This window comes from Aquarana catesbeiana, linkage group LG01, assembly GCF_042186555.1.
Source record: "Aquarana catesbeiana isolate 2022-GZ linkage group LG01, ASM4218655v1, whole genome shotgun sequence".
Lineage (NCBI taxonomy): Eukaryota > Metazoa > Chordata > Amphibia > Anura > Ranidae > Aquarana > Aquarana catesbeiana.
Genome location: NC_133324.1, coordinates 219226331 through 219245150, shown reverse-complemented (window position 1 = coordinate 219245150; position 18820 = coordinate 219226331). Strand labels below are relative to the sequence as shown.

Genomic DNA, 18820 nt, shown 5'->3' with positions numbered 1-18820 from the left:
GTGCATATCCAGAGGAGGTGCCATCAGTAATACAGTGCAAGACAAGCCAGCACTTCTCTAATAATTTTGCTCTTTGCTGCATAATACCAATCAAGACAATTGCTTTAAGTATAACTTAAGGCAAACCTTTTTACTTAGTTTAGGATAGAGTAAAGATTCATTACAACAGCCATTAGATTAGTATTGCTGTCTGTGTTCCTATTAGGGAGATGTGCCCTCTCTATTTGTCCTGTGTACCATTATCATTGAAAGTGAAAGTAAAAGAAAATCCCAAAATGTTGAGTTGTTCCCAGAATAGTAATAGTGGCAAAATATTCTACTGGGGACACTAGTTCTGGTGACTTGGGGGGGGGGGGGGATTCCCTCCATTTGCAAGAATTTCCTCTCATTTCCTGTTTAGGTTAAGGGACAAAAATTGAAGGCAAATCTTCCCAATGGGATACAGATGGCAAAAAAATAATAATAAATGGAAAGGGGTTTTAACCTTCTCTTACTCTATCCAAAATTAAAATAAAAAAAGTTTTGCCTAAATGCCTAAAGTTCTACTTTAATGGGGTGCTTACATACATTGAACATTGGACTGGCATGTCTCATGAAAAACTAGTATCCTGATGATCTGATTGTTCACAGATGGATCAGATGCCTTCATGTATAGTAGACACAGGGGTTTCTTCAATTTGCATTGTCTCTGACAAGTCACAATACAATATTAAGCACATTTGCATGAGCTTTGTCATTCATAAATGACCCAGGAGATTTTTTTTTATAAAAGCAGAAATATGTTTCTGATTTGCAAAAATGTAGGTTACACAGCAGAAATGTGTGATGTAAAAAAGCAAGTGTGATGCGTAACGTGAAAAAAATAATAAATTAAATTGATTAAATTATATGAAATCTGAAATATTTTGGTTGCGATATGCTAGAGATGTGGGTTTCTTTAGGTATTGTAACATTATTAAATGTGTCAAAACTAAGGTCAACTCCGGTGTTGCATTTTCTGAGCATAAAAGTCCCTGCATGTTTCACAGCAGCGCTGGTACCATCTCATGTCTTGACAGAGATTCTTCTCCCGTATAACTTTACAATAAACTGGCCACTGGTCTTGTAGACACTTGAAGGTTAAAGCAGCTGCAAAAAGAAAATATGTTTCAAAAGGCAATATGGTCATAGAGTATACCTAATAAAAACCGTTTACTCTTTAGCCTGCAACCCACAAACAAAATCCACCTTTTTCACATTTGACAGTCAATGTTAATAACTAGAGACAACTTTAACTAGCATTTGATAAAGTCTGTGGTGCTTTGGATCTATAAAGCTCTCCATGATGCTAGCATGGTGATTTCTTCCCATTCATGTGAACCTCTCACTGCTGTGAATTTTCCATATATTTCTGTTAAAAACTTAGCAATGTTAAAATATACACTGTAGTACTTGTAGTTAAAATATGTTTGATTCCTCCAGGAGACCCAGGAACTTACCTGTCAGCCAAGCAAGAATGACCCCTGGAGTCAGAAAAAGCAGTAGAGAACTAACATCTTGGGGAGATGGTCAGGGCTTTGTTTTTCATCTGGAACTTGATGCAACTCAGTTCCACCACCTCTGGCTCAGACCCTCTGCTAACTAGCAAGGCCTCTAGCAAAGGCTCTTCCGGGCTCTCAACTGAGAACCTGGAAGAGCCCTTGCTACTATTGAAATGCCTGTTTGTTCCTGACATTTTGTTAGTGAATTTTAATTGTGCTAACCTATTTTATACAGTAATTCACTATGAGTACCTCCTCTCTTCTTTGAGCCTGGTGGAATTCGAGCTGCTCTTAGGAGCAGCAACTTAAGGAGGCCCAAATTCAGTACACCAAAAAGTCCTGTGACACCTCCACCACCAAATTTAAGCTTGTCTGACCCCCAGACTGAAAAGCTGAGGGTCCATTTTTTCTGGTGAGTAGGGATACAAGAGGGGAGTGGGGCACACTACAGGGCATGTTTACCTGAAGCACTTCAACACTTTTTTGTATGAACTTTGGAGCACTTTATAGGAGTATAATATACTTATTGATTGCATCACTATTTGGATTAAGACATTTTTTCATAATATTTGGATTTTTAATATATATTTTTTGTCACTTTAATTACTAATTTATTTATCATATTTTTATTTGTATTATATCATTTGGCAACACTGTAAGGGCTGTAATATTGAAAATAAGTATATATATATATATATATATATATATATATATATATATATATATATACATATGTGTGTTTTTTTTCTCTACCAAAACTACTGTATATTAATATGAACTGGATAAAATTATTTACTTACATTATATACTGTTTAACTTAAATCATTACTTAGCATTTCCCTACATAATTATCAAGACTTAGTTTTTAAAATAAAATAAAAATATTTAGTACTCAGTGGGCTTGGCTGATGGTTGGAGTGCACCACATTTTTTTCACCCTATAAGTAAGGTTGTGTTTTAATTCAGGTAGAACACAAAAGTCATAACATTATTTCCTGATTTCTCTGAAAAAATACATTCAGAAGTTATTGGAGGGTGGAGTTGTTATTACAGCTGTTTTGCCTGAACTGGAACATGATCTGAATGGTAATGTTTGACTGTATAGCAATAAAGCTTTCACAAAGTTTGATCTACAGTACAGCAGTGTTTCTCAACTTTTTTCAGTCAAGGCACCCTTTAAAAGCATGCACATTACTGAGGCACCCCATTCTAAAATGTAAAAAAACTCATACATGAATTAAAATTAGACTAGTTCAGCAGGGACCGACCAAATTTGATCCATGTATGGGACGGCTGGTTGTACAGAAGTCAATTTACTGTGTGGCTTCTGTATATCTGCCCTGTTGGATTTTTGCTGCTCCATCAGCACTGCTGGCTATATCTGGTGGTGCTCATCAGTATATTTAGACAGTAGGAGGATTTCCTCAGCCACATCAAATGTGTGATTGGGGAATCAAGTCATTTGTTATCATTCAACCCAAAAATCTATGGGTGCTTAATAGTTTTACATAATCTAGCAACATTCACACACACATAGGACACCCAACCTTAACAACTGATGACATCATTGGTTGCTAGGGTGCCAGCGGGCCTAACGTTTTAATGGTGCATAATGAAAACCTGTGGCTTTGTATAACTAAAAGGCAGGCTTGATAAATCTGCTCTATACAATTTAGGCAAGTTTTAGGTATTGTACCAAGGCACCCCTGAAGAAACTTGAATGCACCTCGGATGAAAAAGGCTAATCTACCATATTGACAGGACTTCATGGGTAAATAACATGTAGGATTGAATTTCAGGCAAATATAACTTGATGTGATTGTACTCAAGTGTACTGCTTGGACCTTGAAGAAGGCATACCCCGAAAGCTTGTCCTGAAAAATTGTATGTTAGTGCAAATTAAAAAAGTATCACGAACAGTACTTAATTTTCTCAGGCAAATATAAAATACCATCCTTTAGTAAATGTCACATAATTTCATGAACTTATTAACATTTCATATTTCCTTGAAAGGCAGAAATCTGAGAATGGGAGATTATGCACTGAGACCTAATAGGTCATGATCACTTTGTGATTTTCCCATTCCAACGTGCACTAGTCACTAGGAGCTGGCAGCCCGCAGGTGAAGAGCACAGAAAGGGAGAACAGTGGGAGAATGCCCTCTATAAGAGTAAGTAAAGCAATGGATATAATTGCACTTTAGTAGTTTTATTAACAGTTTACCTGGTGATACATTTGGATTCTGGGTCACCACAAGAATTTTACCTTAACCTCCCTGGCGGTGGGATTATGTCAGATTTTTGATGCTGAAAGCGGTACAATTTTTTTGCATGGAAATTTGGCGTTTTATATTGTAGGCCTGTCATTTTTAGGAATAACTCACTTAAATCTGTCCAAACAAGAGTTTAGTAGACATCCCAGGTATTATAAAGTTTGAAACACAAAGTCATAAATTATAATATAATAAATAACTATAAATAATAACAAACAATAATATAATAATAATACCCTTTATTCAATACATTTTAGTCAGTAATATAATCAAATCAAAAACACTGACATTTTTCCAAACAGGGGTGCAATGTTACTAGTCATATTGCTTCAGTAACCATCCCGGTATGATGAAATTTTGAAACATGGAAATGCACAAAGTTCGACGTCACAATCAGGACGATGGAACCTGGTTTCCTTTCGGATTTTCTTTCCAGTGTCATCACGCTTTGAGCAACAAACCACACACATCCTTGTGGGTGCTGACTTTTTCTCAGTTGGTGGGATGTAGTCAATGAAGTGATGACCAGTCAGATGTTCTGGGTTGACAATGCCAGCAGCACGACGTCCAGCTCTATTCAAAGCCATTGGTGTTTGGTGGTTCAGAAATATCAGTTCGGCAACTTTCCAAATAAAGTCAACATGAACCACAGGCTTGTCACTCTTTTTTAGGAGCAGAATGTAGGCATTCCACAAGCATTACTCAAGAAGATGCCTGAAGATCTTCTTGTAATACTTTTTTTGTTGTTTTCTCATTGCTGAATAGAATGTCATTGCTTGGTCGGCTCTGTCATCACCTCTCATGGTGTTGTTGTAGTCTATCACTAGTTATGGCTTCATGATGTCTTTCCCATCTTTTGTGTGTACCATGACAGTGGAGGTATTATGGATTGTACTCATTAGGCACACATCTTTTTTATCATGTCATCGCAGTACCATCATTTTGGCTTTCTGCCAGTCAACCATTTCTCCAGTCTTGAGCTTCTTATTGTCAAAGATTGGTGGTATGTCACACTGGTTTGCCCTAACGGTTCCATAGGCATCTGTTATGCTCTGCAGAAGGAACTCATAAAGTTCAGGAGATGTGCAAAAAATTGTCTGTAGTTACGTAATAGCCCTGATTTAGCAATGGCTCAATCAGTGGAAGAGCGGCAGATGTTGCCATTCCATAATTGCTGTAATTTGGGTTGAATTTGGTTCCTTTCCCAGTGTATAAGACAGAATTCCAAATGTAACCAGTTATCGATTTGCATAGCATGAAGGATTTTACGCCAAATCATGCTCTCTTTAACCACTTCAGCCCCGGAAGAATTTACCCCCTTCCTGACCAGAGCACTTTTTGCGATTCGCAAAGTGCGTCGCTTTAACTGACAATTGTGCGGTCGTGCGACGTGGCTCCCAAACAAAATTGATGTCCTTTTTTTCCCACAAATAGAGCTTTCTTTTGGTGGTATTTGATCACCCCTGCGTTTTTTATTTTTTGCGCTATAAACAAAAAAAAGCGACAACTTTGAAAAAAACACATTATTGTTTACTTTTTGCTATAATAAATATCCCCCAAAAATATATAAAAAAACTATTTTCTTCCTCAGTTTAGGCCGATACATATTCTACATATTTTTGGTAAAAAAATTGCAATAAGCGATTATTGATCGGTTTGCGCAAAAGTTATAGCGTTTACAAAATAGGGGATAGTTTTATGGCGTTTTTATTAATAATTTTTTTTTTTTAAATGGCGGCGATCAGCAATTTTTATCGTGACTGCGACATTATGGCGGACACATCGGACATTTTTTACACATTTTTGGGACCATTGTCATTTATACAGCAATCAGTGCTATACAAATGCACTGATTCCTGTGTAAATGACACTGGCAGTGAAGGGGTTAACCACTAGGTGGCAGTGTAGGGGTTAAGTGTGTCCTAAGGGCGTGTTTCTAACTGTGGGGGGCATGACTGTGTGTGACACGTCACTGATCTCTGCTCCGATGACAGGGAGCAGAGATCAGTGACACTGTCACTAGGCAGAAAGGGGAGATGCTTGTTTACATTAGCATCTCCCTGTTCTTCCTCCCTGTGAGGCGATCACGGGTATCCCCGCGGTGATCGAGTCCGTGGGACCCGCGACCTGACTCACGGAGCTTGCCGCCTCTTAAAGGGGACCGTACAGGCACGTGATTCTGCCTGTACGAGCCCTTCTGCCGCAGTATATCTGCGTGAGGTGGTCGGCAAGCGATTAATGCCATGTATTGTATCCAGCTGAGCCTTCCCTTGTAGGCCATTAGACTTTCATCTATGCTGATGTCTCTTTCTGGCACATAGCTGCATTGGAAATTCTTCAGAATCATTTGATATACTTCCCAAATTTTCTTGAGTTTTGGTGCTGGATGAGTAGTTTCATCAAATTCTTCATTGTTTTCAAAGTGCAAATACTTCATTATCAGGAAAATTTTTTACTCTGACATGATCGTGCCAAAGAATGGAGTGGCAAGTAATTTATTGGGAAAAAAGGGTATAGGTACCACAGCGCTGACAACCTGAATAAATACAATAAACTGAAACTGTAGTGCATACAAAATTAAGTGCAAAAAAAAAAAATATCTCAAGCATGTAGCCAGTGAAAGCTTAAAGAAACACGTGCAAATATGTATAAACTTCTAGTTGGAACTAGCGGTGACATCACGTCTGATGCCCGTTCAATTGCAGTTAGGTTGTGAGAGAACCTATTGATTAATGGACTGGTAATTGATGTTCATCTGTTTGCCCTCCACCTTGGAACCTTGTAAAGATTAATTTTAATGAATTAAACAAGACGTACTTTACTATGCAGGCTTTTTCTCCATATGTTTGTGACTGAAAACATCCCAGGAAGGATCGCACCAAGGAGTTGGCGTTTTCATCACCCCACTCACCATACTAAGCCCACCTGACCCGCAATGCAGTACTGCTTGAGGGTCCATTGGATCTGGTGAGTTCAACCATAAGGGGGGTGGGGTGGATCCCGTATGCACTTGTTTACAGCATCATATGTTTTTTTTTTTAAGCACAGCAGCACTTTTGAAAGGAACTTATCAACTGAGCTGCATTATGTTTATGTGCATGTCTTTTTTGGACTTTCACTGGTCACAGGCTTAATATTGATTTGCACTATTTCTAGCACAGTAGCACCTGTGGAAGGCACCTGTGAAAGAAACCTTCCAACTAGAAATTTATACATATTTGCACATTTTTTTAAAGCTTTCACTGGCTACATGCTTGATATATATTTTTTTTGGGATTAATTTTGCAATTAATTTTGTATGCACTACAGTTGCACTTTATTGTATTTATTCAGGCTGTCGGTGCTGTGGTACTTATACCCTTTTTTTCCATGTTTTGACTTATGTCATGTACAGGAGCGACAAGCTTAATCACTAAGTAATATCTTTAGTGCAGGGGATTATTTTTTCACATTTTTCGCAAGTAATTTATTGGTTGTCCAATACCACTTCTGCAGGGGTTTCCCCAACACTCCCTGAGGTATTTTTAGGCCACGAAATTTCCAAATGTCATTTTTGGTCACTGGTTCCCACTTTCTACTCCTTGAAAACTTCCGATGCGTAGCAGCTTGTTGTTCTCGGTACCGGTTTGTCTCCGTAACTATTTTTTCAATAACCTCATTGGTCAAAAATAGTTGTAGGTATGCCAAGGGGTTGTCATCTTTAACATCCACTTTCATACCAGGTGCTCCAGTAAATGGGAATCTTGGGGGCGCTGCTTGATCCATACCCCAGTCAATAAAGCACTTAGTCCGCACATCACTGAGCTCAGTTGTCGGATCGTTGCTGAAATCACTTTCTGTCTCTGATGACGAATTTCCCCATGAATCGCTATCACTTAATTCCGCAAGTGATTCTGTATCGCTATCGCTGTTTTCTAGCAGGCCATAAACCACTTTATGTAGAGACACCCTTTTTGAATGCCATGATCATTCTCCAGTTTCCAGGCAGAAAGAACAGTAAAACTGCAGGCAAGGGCACTGGGCAAAGCACTGGGTGGCAAACTGAGGTCAAATGATTTAATACAGTAATGTAATCCAATAAGATTACAATGTATTGTGTCTGTTGTGTTTTATACATTTTGAATCTGCTGCCAGTTCCACCCCCCTGTGTCGCAACGCTTGCAGGAAAGGGAAGCCAGAACACACAGAGCATCAGGCGGAAGATCCGGCCACCGGACACAGTGGGAGTACATTGTGGGATCGTGGGGACAAGATATGCCACCTCTTCCAGGATCCAGCGATGCAGTCCTGAGTGTGACTCGGGGTTACCACTAATGGTACTGAAATTTCACCCTGAGCCCCAACGTGAGAATATCGCAATGGAGGTTAAAGGAGAGGTATGGGAATAATAAAAAAACAAACAGAGATGCCAATAGCTCAGTGCTCCTGCATGTGCTTACTACATGCATCCGCATAAACATAAAGAGGAAATGTAAGAGGTTATATCAGACGCATGCCTTATTTGTCTGGATACAATAAAATATTTAAAATAAAGCAGACATCCAAATAAAGGGGTGGTTTTACTAAAGGCAAATAGACTGTGCACGTTGGAAGTGCAGTTGCACTCAATTTCCCCTGAGCTTAGTGAATGTGGTAAAGCTCTGCTGATTTCCTTCATCCAATCATGTGCAAGCAAAAATGCTGTTTTTTTCCACCCTTGCACCTGATTGGCTATTCTTTACAAAGTGAAGCTTCATCACTACTAAACTCTGGTGAAATACATGTGTGTGAACTGCCCTGCCTGCCAAAAATGTATACTTCAGTTCAGCCAGTTTTCAAGCTCAAACACACCTACCAGGAACTATAAAGTCCTGACCATTAACTTTTCTCCCCTGCAGTTAGAACAATATAGTTTTGTTAAAGGTAGAATGTGGTAGGACAGTGAAAGAAGCTGAACACAGGACAAGAAGAACAGCTGATAAGCTAATTACTGTACTTTCACTTCCAAAGCCTAATTTTTAAAGTGATACTAAAGGTAAAATATTTTATATATTAAAAAAAAGTTATACTTACCTGCTCTGTGCAATGATATCGCACAGAGCAGTCCCTTATCTCCTCTTTATAGGTCCCCCACTTGTGTTTTCCACTCCTCCTTCCTCTGAGGGCCTCCTTAGCAAGCAAGGTGCGAAAGGGGTGCCTGTGCGCACATACTCCCAAGCCGGGTTGTGCCCATTCTTAGACACACACAGTACCAGTAAGCCATGCACTTGCTCACTCCTCAAAGAAGTTTGACTGAGAGCAGAAGACCAGCAAGTGAGAGGAGTGATGCTGCAGCTGGGGCAGCGCTAGTTTAGGGATGGGAGGATAGGATAGGTAGTATGGAGTTTTTGACTTTAGAACCACTTTAAGAATTTCAGGACAGGCTGCAGTAGACCCTATAAATACAAGTAATTTGCAGGGCACTGTGGGGCAAAGTGACAGTGAGGTTGATTTACTAAAACTGGAGAGTGCAAAATCTGATGCAGCTGGGCATAGTAGCCGATCGGTTTCTAACTTCAGCTTGTTCAATTAAGCTTTGACTAAAAAACTTGGAAGGTGATTGGTTTCTATGTAGAACTGCACCAGATTTAGCACTTTTCAGTTTTAGTAAAAAAACCCCAGCGTTTCTAGGTATCCCCTGGCCCCAATTGGCTCACCTTATGGACAACTTTCTTATAGTTGACACTAAACTCAGCTGTGTTGGTGACCCAGCAGAGCAGTGATATGCCTTTCCCAGGTCATGTGGCAGTGCTTGGGCTCAGGCCTCTCACATGGAAGCAGGTCAATGGAGCTACTGGGGAGCATAGGTAATGGAGAGCATAAGGGGGTTGAGGGAGAGACACTGTCATATTGCCCTGCGTGGATAAGATCTCTTTAATAAAAAGAAAAAAAACTGGATTAAATTGGAGTAAGGTAACAGCAGATTAACAGATATTGATGTTAGTATATCAGAGAAAACATGGCCAACAGACAGTTCCGTTGAGCACATATGAATTGTACCTATATCAGGTAGAAAATATTTACATGGCAGAGCATATGCTCTTTTTATTACTGACTGGTGTCCAAAAGTTACATATCATTTCATAAATGTTTTCTACAGTCTAGACACAGAAAATAAGGATATTGACCTGAAACACACTTATAGTTGTATTTAATTGTTTTGTGCACTTACCAAGTCTTGGAGACGTTATTGTGTTAACATTTATTTTTTCATTGCAGGCTTGTAGATGACATGGTCTATAGGCTGCTGGTTTTTCAGATGAAAAACATTCATTTCCATGCCTTCCAGTAATTTTGTGCATGCATTGAATTACTCTTGATTGCATGCCTTTTCCACAAGTCACGGAACACTAAGTACAATAAAAAAATAAAAAAACAAGTAAAATTTTTATATGATACCTGAGATGTAACATACTATAAATAAGTTATATTTAAAGTTATATACATGTCTGCTTTCAAACTTTCTTAAATGCTAAAACTCTGCTATAGACTGCCAAATAATTTTATTCATCTCCAATTTGAAATATTATAAAGCTTTTTTTTTCCAAAAGTTTCCTGAAAATGCATATGGACTACATTTTCAATTTTTATTATTTTGGAACCCACAGAATTTGCCAGACTGATATCAACCTTGCCTATAATGAGGAATAATAAGAAACAGTGTTCTCAGCACAGAAAGGATAAAACCTCTTTTAATTATAATTTTACTAGCTTTTTGAAAAGTTCTAAAGGGAATCTTCGGACATTTTTCTAGAACATGAACAGTAAAAAGAATAAACTTTATTGCTCATTGCTGTAGGTAAGTAAGGCTTGATGGTCAATTTGGTCCACATTTTGGATAATAATGACTTTTAATGTATTTTAACATACGGAAAACTCACTTCATACAACCACAGGTATTCGGTAGCTGCCTAAGCTCAAGTAGCGGGTTTTTTATAGGTAAAATGTGTGTGTATGTGTGTATGAAATAGTCTTACAAACCAGATGTTCGCATCCCTCTGCATCTTTTTGTGTGTATGGGAAACCACTGGGCAGCTCATCTTTGACAAGAACTTGTCAACCAGTATTTTACAGATGCCTTATATCCTCCTCTTGGATATTAAAAAAATACTTATAGATCATATAGTTTACCTATGCAAAGTCCAGTCCAGTACCTATGGAAAATACCTATGGGAAGTACCTCTAATGCCGCGTACACACGAGCGGACTTTACGGCAGACTCTGTCTGGCGGACTTTTCAATGGACTTTCTGAATGAACGAACTTGCCTACACACGATCAACCAAAGTCCGACGAATTCGTACGTGATGACGTACGACCGGACTAAAACAAGGAAGTTCATAGCCAGTAGCCAATAGCTGCCCTAGCATCGGTTTTTGTCCGTCGGACTAGCATACAGACGAGCGGACTTTTCGACCGGACTCGAGTCCGTCGGACAGATTTGAAACATGTTTCAAATCTAAGTCCGTCAAACTTTTGAGAAAACAAAGTCCGCTGGAGCCCACACACGATCGAATTGTCCGACGAAATCCGGTATGCTGGACCAAGTATGCCGTAAAGTCTGATCGTGTGTATGCGGCATAAGTTTCAGATTATACTATATTACACTTTAACAATTTTCCTTGTAAATTGCTATATAGTAGCTATATACTAATATTTGTATATTATATATCGGAAACTCATGGAGGACATTCCAGGATATTACATAGAGGCAGAAAAACACAGTAAGAAATAATTTTGTGAAAAAAAGATTACAGGACCATCAGGTGGTGAATGCGTATACATTATTTTGGAGGATAAGGAAGTTGTTTTGTTTCTCTGTAAAGAATCAGCTACTACAGAGAGTGAACGGCTGTACAGAATTAATACAATGTTGCAGAGAAGACTGCCATTGTTTGACAACTGAACAATGGACTGAAACCCTTGACAGATCACCTAAAATAAACAGTAGTTCTGTCTCTGAAACATCTTATCAATTCTGTATTGCAGTTCCCTCTTTGCGGTAGTTGATTTATTACACGGACAGTGGTGAGCACCGGAGTCTCTATACACTTAGCAGAGGTCTTCCTCATATTATTTCCTCTTCTGGTCGAATGTTCTTATTCTTTAGTGGTAGGCTATTATCTTTATTTGCCAAATGATCTTTATATCTTCTAGTTGAATGTTCTTGAAACCATTTTCTCTTAAGAACGAATGTTAGGGAATATTACATTCACCCTGAGAAAGGCAACAAATAGAAAATGACATTTCACACATAATACAAACATAACAGGGATTATTTGTGACTTTTGCACAAATGTTAAAACATTTTCACAGCTCATGTTTTATAACTAGACACCATAGTATTTATCTCTCAGCTTTATTATTTGAGGCCGGGTTCACATACGTGCGGCCGCAGGTTCATGCCTGGGGTCCAGTGCGTGTCTGCTTACCGGTTCTGATGCGATTCAGGTCTGAACTTTTGCCTGAATTCGCATTTGAACCGGACCCAAACACACACAGGACCCTTTTGCAATCCGCTCCGCAGCCGCCCCAGACCTGTGTGAGCCGGCTTCATTTAGAGCCAGTCACACTCATATGTCATGCGAATTGGATGCGGAGAAATCCGCATTCAATTCACACATATGTGAACCCAGCCTTAAGAAGCAGCCTTTTTAGCACCAGTTTTACAAAAGACACAAATAATTTAAAAATTTTAAATACTCTGTTGTACTAATAAGTAACACTCTGCAAACTTCAGAAATATTTTGGAACATCCCAGTAAGTTACTATAAAATAACTTGGCATGAAGTCAAGAAGCATGTTACTGACAAAAGAAGTAATTCAGTGTACGAGTCATAATATTCTTTGGCCAATCACGTATGGCTACATACACATGGACAGAGAGCACACATTAATAATGAGCTGTTTTTACAGTTTGTATATAAATGCAACAAAAAAATTCTGTGTTTTTAACAAACCAATCCTAAACTTGGCATAAAAGATTATTACTCATATTTATTCGTTCCATTCACTGCCAAACATTTGAGGTATATGATGGAAATAGCGGATTCTCTACAAGCCAATAGTCGTGGAAGGTATTAGAGCTATTCCAACTGGCCAAGCACTAAAGGAGAAATCCACAAATTAAGATGGGAGCTGTCAAGGACACTGTGAAAATTGCAATCAAAAAATATAAAAAAAACTCAAGCAAAGGAGTAATCTGAAATGAAGTATTAACTGGTAAAATATAGTAAATTTACTGATATTTCTACTATGCTGCAGTAAAATATAGGGTACTTACTTGTGAATTAGTGGTGTCCAATGTGCTGCTAAATACTTATTATTGAAGACCTGAACTGTGTACATGTGACCAAAAAATGGGAAGGTACATTAGAAAGGACTAGTCACTAGTACTGCCTATATGCTCCCTGCAGCTGATCTTTCCAATTATTTGCTTGCTGTGCCTTGTTCAATCTTAGTAAAAGGAGGTCTTGCTCATAACAGATCTTATTCCCTCCTTCTCCCCCTAAATGACTGGTGATCTGATGACTAATAGGGAATAATCAAGCAGAAGCAGGAGAGGTTAAGAAGGTACACATCCACAAAATGGAATAAGCAAAAGCAGGGATAGTCTTGCACTGATACTTCCTTTTTTATACAAGAAGAATAGTGAGCAGCACTATAGTAACATCACTAAACCTCATTACCATAAGGGCAGAAGGAATTCGTGTTGGAAAGCTGCTTCAGATATGGCTGGTATTAGCCAAAATGTTGCTGGACATTCGGCTGAGCCTTTTTTGATTTATTGGAAAACAACAGGAACACAGAGGCTGGAAATAACATCATAACCACAATGTTCCACTAGAAAGAACATTATAAATCACTACACCTATTTGCAGAACAACCAATCACAGTCTAATATATGAGAATGATTGTTGAACCTTTGTTTGAAAAAACAGCATGCTAACACCCCCACTCAAAAAATACTTCTCATGTAATTCACATCTTTTTTCAGAGTTCTTCAAACTTTCACTTTGGTAGCAGTTTTGTCATGGCATCCAATTAATAAGGTTTAGCTGCATGTCCAGCAACACACAGGGCAACATGTAGCAAGAACAGGACACTATTGTAGGATAATAATTTAATGTTTGTACTTTTGGTGTACTCCACAAAGTGGAGACATAATGGAGACATGGACCTACATTTTTGATAGCTGGGCAACTGGGACTTTGTATATTACCTCACAAAATCAATGTGAACAGCATATCTATAATCAAAATGTAAAATCATATGTTAATTTGCACATTGTATTCCAATAATTTCTAGCCTACTCCTATTCTAAACCATTTTAAGGTTTATCACCTTACTTTGTGAAGATTCCCACACATTTACTTCTTAAGCCTCGCACACACAATCGGATTTTCCACAGACAAAAACTCTGACTTTTGTCTGAAGGGCTTTGGCCAGGAACTTGTCTTGCATACAAACGGCAAGGAATAGTCGGCCAACAAACAGGAACGTAGTGACATACTACATGTTTTTTCAGCTCTTTAGAGCCACCCTTTGGGCTACTTCTGCTAATTTCGTGTGAGTAGAAGTTTGGTGAGTGTTGTTTCATGATTTTCATTTCACACTTTTCATTTCACACTTTTCATTTCGTGCTTTTCAGTTCGTTTCTGAACGGCTGTTCGTCAACCAGACATGTTGCGGAATCAGAGGAGATAACGTGTTATTTATTATTGGACTTGGAGTTATAGCTTTGACCCAAGTCCAGTCTAGGAACAGGAGGAGGAGGATTTCTTGGACCAAAAATTGGTTGCTTTATAATTTGTGACCAATTATCATATGCCTTTGCTGCAGGAGCTCCAGGAGAATAATCCAGATGATTTTCATAATTATCTCCAGATGACGGACCCCTGCTTTCACCAACTCTTGGCATTGCTAACCCTCTATATTAAAAAGCAGGACACATGCACAATGCTTTTATTTTATTTTTTGGTTAAATAATAATGATTTGATTTGTTATATTTTCTATATTTTTGGATGCATAGAATGCAGTTTTTGGTTAAGTTCTATTTGCAGATAGCATGTCTAATTAAATTTTTCTTCTTTTTTTAATGCACAATAAAAAAATTGTGGAGAATAATACTTGGATATGTGTTTTACTTCAAATGACAGTTTGGGAGTAGGCAGTTACATTTAAAAAATTACAATGAAAAATTGACAAGGGACACCAACATAGTTGTATCTTTGATCTTAAAAACTATGGGATAATGGTGTTGTGGTATCTTGCCCCCCCCCCCAAAAAAAAAGCATATTAATATTATTCTTGATATGTCTAGAAAAAAAAGCCTTTTTAAATAAGTTTGCCAAAACTCCATCAGTATCACCAGCAAAGCAGCTTCATTATTATCCCATTAAAGAAGAAGAGAATGTACACTGCATTTTGAGATTTAATAATTTGCCACGTCACGAATGTTAATTCTCCATTATGAACACTAGCTTACAAGACTTACTGCTTCTGGCTCGTCCTTGCTTCTGAGCATGCGTGTTTGTACTTTGGACTTTTGTTCGATGGACTTGTGCACACACGGTCGGCCTACAACAGACATTTGTCCGCTGAAAATTTTAAAGCCTTCCATCCAACATTTGTCTGCGGAAAATCCGACAACAATTGTCCGACGGAGCGTACAAAAGGTCGGATTTTCCACCAACAGCCTGTCATCACACATTTCCCGTAGAAAAATCTGTGTGTACGTGGCTTTAGAGTTCTGTGACACATATTCACTATGACCTGTGAGTAGGCACCACTGTGTCATGTAGGGATGAGCCGAACACCCCCCGGTTCGGTTCGCACCAGAACCCGCGAACGGACCGAAAGTTCGCACGAACGTTAGAACCCCATTGACGTCTATGGGACTCGAACGTTCGAAATCAAAAGTGCTCATTTTAAAGGCTAATTTGCATGGTATTGTCCTAAAAAGGGTTTGGGGACCCGGGTCCTACCCCAGGGGACATGTATCAATGCAAAAAAAACTTTTAAAAACGGCCGTTTTTTCGGGAGCAGTGATTTTAATGATGCTTAAAGTAAAAAAAAAAAAGTGAAATATTCCTTTAAATATCGTACCTGGGGGGTGTCTATAGTATGCCTGTAAAGTGACGCGTGTTTCCCATGTTTAGAACAGTCCCTGCACCAAATGTCATTTTTAAAGGAAAAAATCTCATTTAAAACTGCTTGCGGGTTTAATGTCATGTCGGGTCATGGCAATATGGATGAAAATCAGTGAGACAAACGGCATGGGTACCCCCCAGTCCATTACCAGGCCCTTTGGGTCTTGTATGGATATTAAGGGGAACCCCGCACCCAAATTAAAATAAGGAAAGGTGTGGGGCCACCAGGCCCTATATACTCTGAACAGCAGTATACAGGCGGTGCAAACAAGACAGGGACTGTAGGTTTGTTGTTAAGTAGAATCTGTTTGTAATTTTGAACATTTTTAACGTGTTTAGCTCCAGCCAAAAAATCTTTTCTAAGCTTTTTGGAAAACATAGGGAAGGGTTATCACCCCTGTGACATTTGTTTTGCTGTCTTTCCTCCTCTTCAGAAGATTTCACCTCACTTTTTTGTCCCAATGAAAAATGTTTTTTGAAAATTTGGGTTTTTTTGTGGAACAAGGATTGGAAAGCATCAGTGGAAAGGAGAAATTGTTTTCCCATATTAACTCTTACAGGAGAGAATTTCCCTTCCTAGGGGTAGATTTCATCTCACTTCCTGTTGTCTCCTTCCGTTTGCAAGTAGGAGTCGTTTGTAAGTTAGATGTTTGAAAGTAGGGTCCTGCCCTATATACTCAGCAGAAATTTGGGCCTTAGGTGTTGCTGTGGCCACAACACTGTAAGCCCTCACAGGGCCCTGCTGTGAAATATTAGATCAAGAATTGTAATTACATGCCCCTGTTGAACAGGAGCTGAAAAATTAGGCCTTAGGCACTGGTGCTGGTGCCACAACACTGCAACCCCTCACAGACACTCTAGTTGGAACGCAGGAACGAGCCCTGCTGCAAATTATTGCTTCAAAAATTGTAATTACACGCCCCTGTTAGACAGGGGCAGAAAAATTGGGCCTTAGGCACTGGTGCTGGTGCCACAACACTGCAACCCCTCACAGACACTCTAGTTGGAACGCAGGAACGAGCCCTGCTGCAAAGTATTGCATCAAAAATTGTAATTACACGCCCCTGTTAGACAGGGGCAGAAAAATTGGGCCTTAGGCACTGGTGCTGGTGCCACAACACTGCAACCCCTCACAGACACTCTAGTTGGAACGCAGGAACGAGCCCTGCTGCAAAGTATTGCATCAAAAATTGTAATTACACGCCCCTGTTAGACAGGGGCAGAAAAATTGGGCCCTAGGCACTGGTGCTGGTGCCACAACACTGCAACCCCTCACAGACACTCTAGTTGGAATGCAGGAACGAGCCCTGCTGCAAAGTATTACATCAAAAATTGTAATTACACGCCCCTGTTAAACAGGGGCTGAAAAATTGTGCCTTAGGCACTGGTGGTGGCGCCCAGAACCAAAAATGTTCTTACAAGCTATCAGCGTGATGATTGAGGAGGAAGAGGATAATTACTCAGGGATAGTCACTCAGCATCAGCATAGGCAGTCTTTGAAGGGATCTGAGATTTCAAAAAAAATTATTCGGTTACATCAGCATCAGGTGCTTGGTAGCTGGTGGTGATCCAAGACTCATTCATTTTTATGAAGGTCAGCCGATCGACCGAGTCGGTGGACAGACGCACCCTGTGATCGGTTACCACGCCTCCAGCAGCACTGAATGTGCGTTCCGAAAGAACGCTGGATGCAGGACAGGCCAGTAGCTCAATTGCATACTGTGCAAGCTCTGGCCAGTGATCCATCCTCAAGACCCAGTAACCCAGAGGATTTTCGGTGGGAAAGGTGTCCAAGTCTGATCTTGCCCCTAGGTATTCCTGCACCATGTAAAACAGACGCTGGCGATGGTTGCTGGAACCGATCATACCTTGGGGCTGCGGACCAAAAAATTGTCTGAACGCATCGGTCAGACGGCCACCTTCTCCACCGCTCCTTCTTTGACTGACCGAAGCCTCAGCAACACGTTGTCCAGAAACAGGAGTTTGTAACCTCCCAGTCTCTGGGAACGCGTTGCACAGACCTTTCTGCAAGGCCTCCCGAAGATGTTTCATCCTCTGCTCCCTCTGCGATGGCAAGATAAGGTCCGCAACCTTACCCTTGTAACGTGGATCAAGGAGGGTTGCCAGCCAGTATTGGTCCTTCTCCTTGATACCACGAATACGAGGATCCTTACGCAGGCTTTGCAGGATCAGGGAGGCCATGCAGCGTAGGTTTGCTGAGGCATTCGGTCCGGAGTCCTCTGGGTCACTAAGAACGACATGGTCCGCAGCCACCTCCTCCCAGCCACGTACAAGTCCATGTGTTTCTTGGGACTGATCCCTTAAAGACTGCTGCTGATGCTGAGTGCCAGGCTCCACCTCCATACTGACACAATCTTCCTCCTCCTCCTCTTCCTCCTCGTCCTCTTCCTGTGTGATCGGCGGGCACGCAGGAACACTGTCTGGATAAAGGGGGCCTTGAGAGCTAAGGAAGTCCTCCTCTTCCTGCCTCTGTTCTGCCTCAAGTGCCCTGTCCATTATTCCACGCAGCGTGTGCTCCAACAGGTGGACAAGGGGGACAGTGTCACTGATGCATGCACTGTCACTGCTCACCATCCTCGTGGCCTCCTCGAATGGTGACAGGACAGTGCATGCATCCCTGATCATGGCCCACTGGCGTGGGGAAAAAAAACCAAGCTCCCCTGACCCTGTCCTGGTGCCATAGTCGCACAGGTACTCATTGATGGCCCTCTGCTGCGTGTGCAGCCGCTGCAGCATGGCCAACGTTGAGTTCCACCTGGTGGGCATGTCACAGATTAGGCGGTTCTTGGGCAGGTTAAACTCCTTTTGGAGGTCCGTCAGCCGAGCACTGGCATTAT

The 18820-nt window shown here is 40.2% G+C and overlaps 1 protein-coding gene across 1 annotated transcript in view; it reads right to left on the bottom strand.

The window, feature by feature from the left end:
• Positions 1–961: 961 nt before the first annotated feature.
• The window catches only part of ADAMTS19 (ADAM metallopeptidase with thrombospondin type 1 motif 19), a 520219-nt gene continuing 502360 nt past the window's right edge, over positions 962–18820 (bottom strand). Inside the window, exons 22-23 of the mRNA XM_073625112.1 lie at positions 9983–10160; positions 962–1128 (exon numbers count right to left, since the gene is read on the bottom strand). Of these exons, the coding sequence (XP_073481213.1) occupies positions 977–1128; positions 9983–10160 (330 nt within the window). The 3' untranslated portion in view covers positions 962–976. The remainder of the gene's footprint in view (positions 1129–9982; positions 10161–18820) is intronic.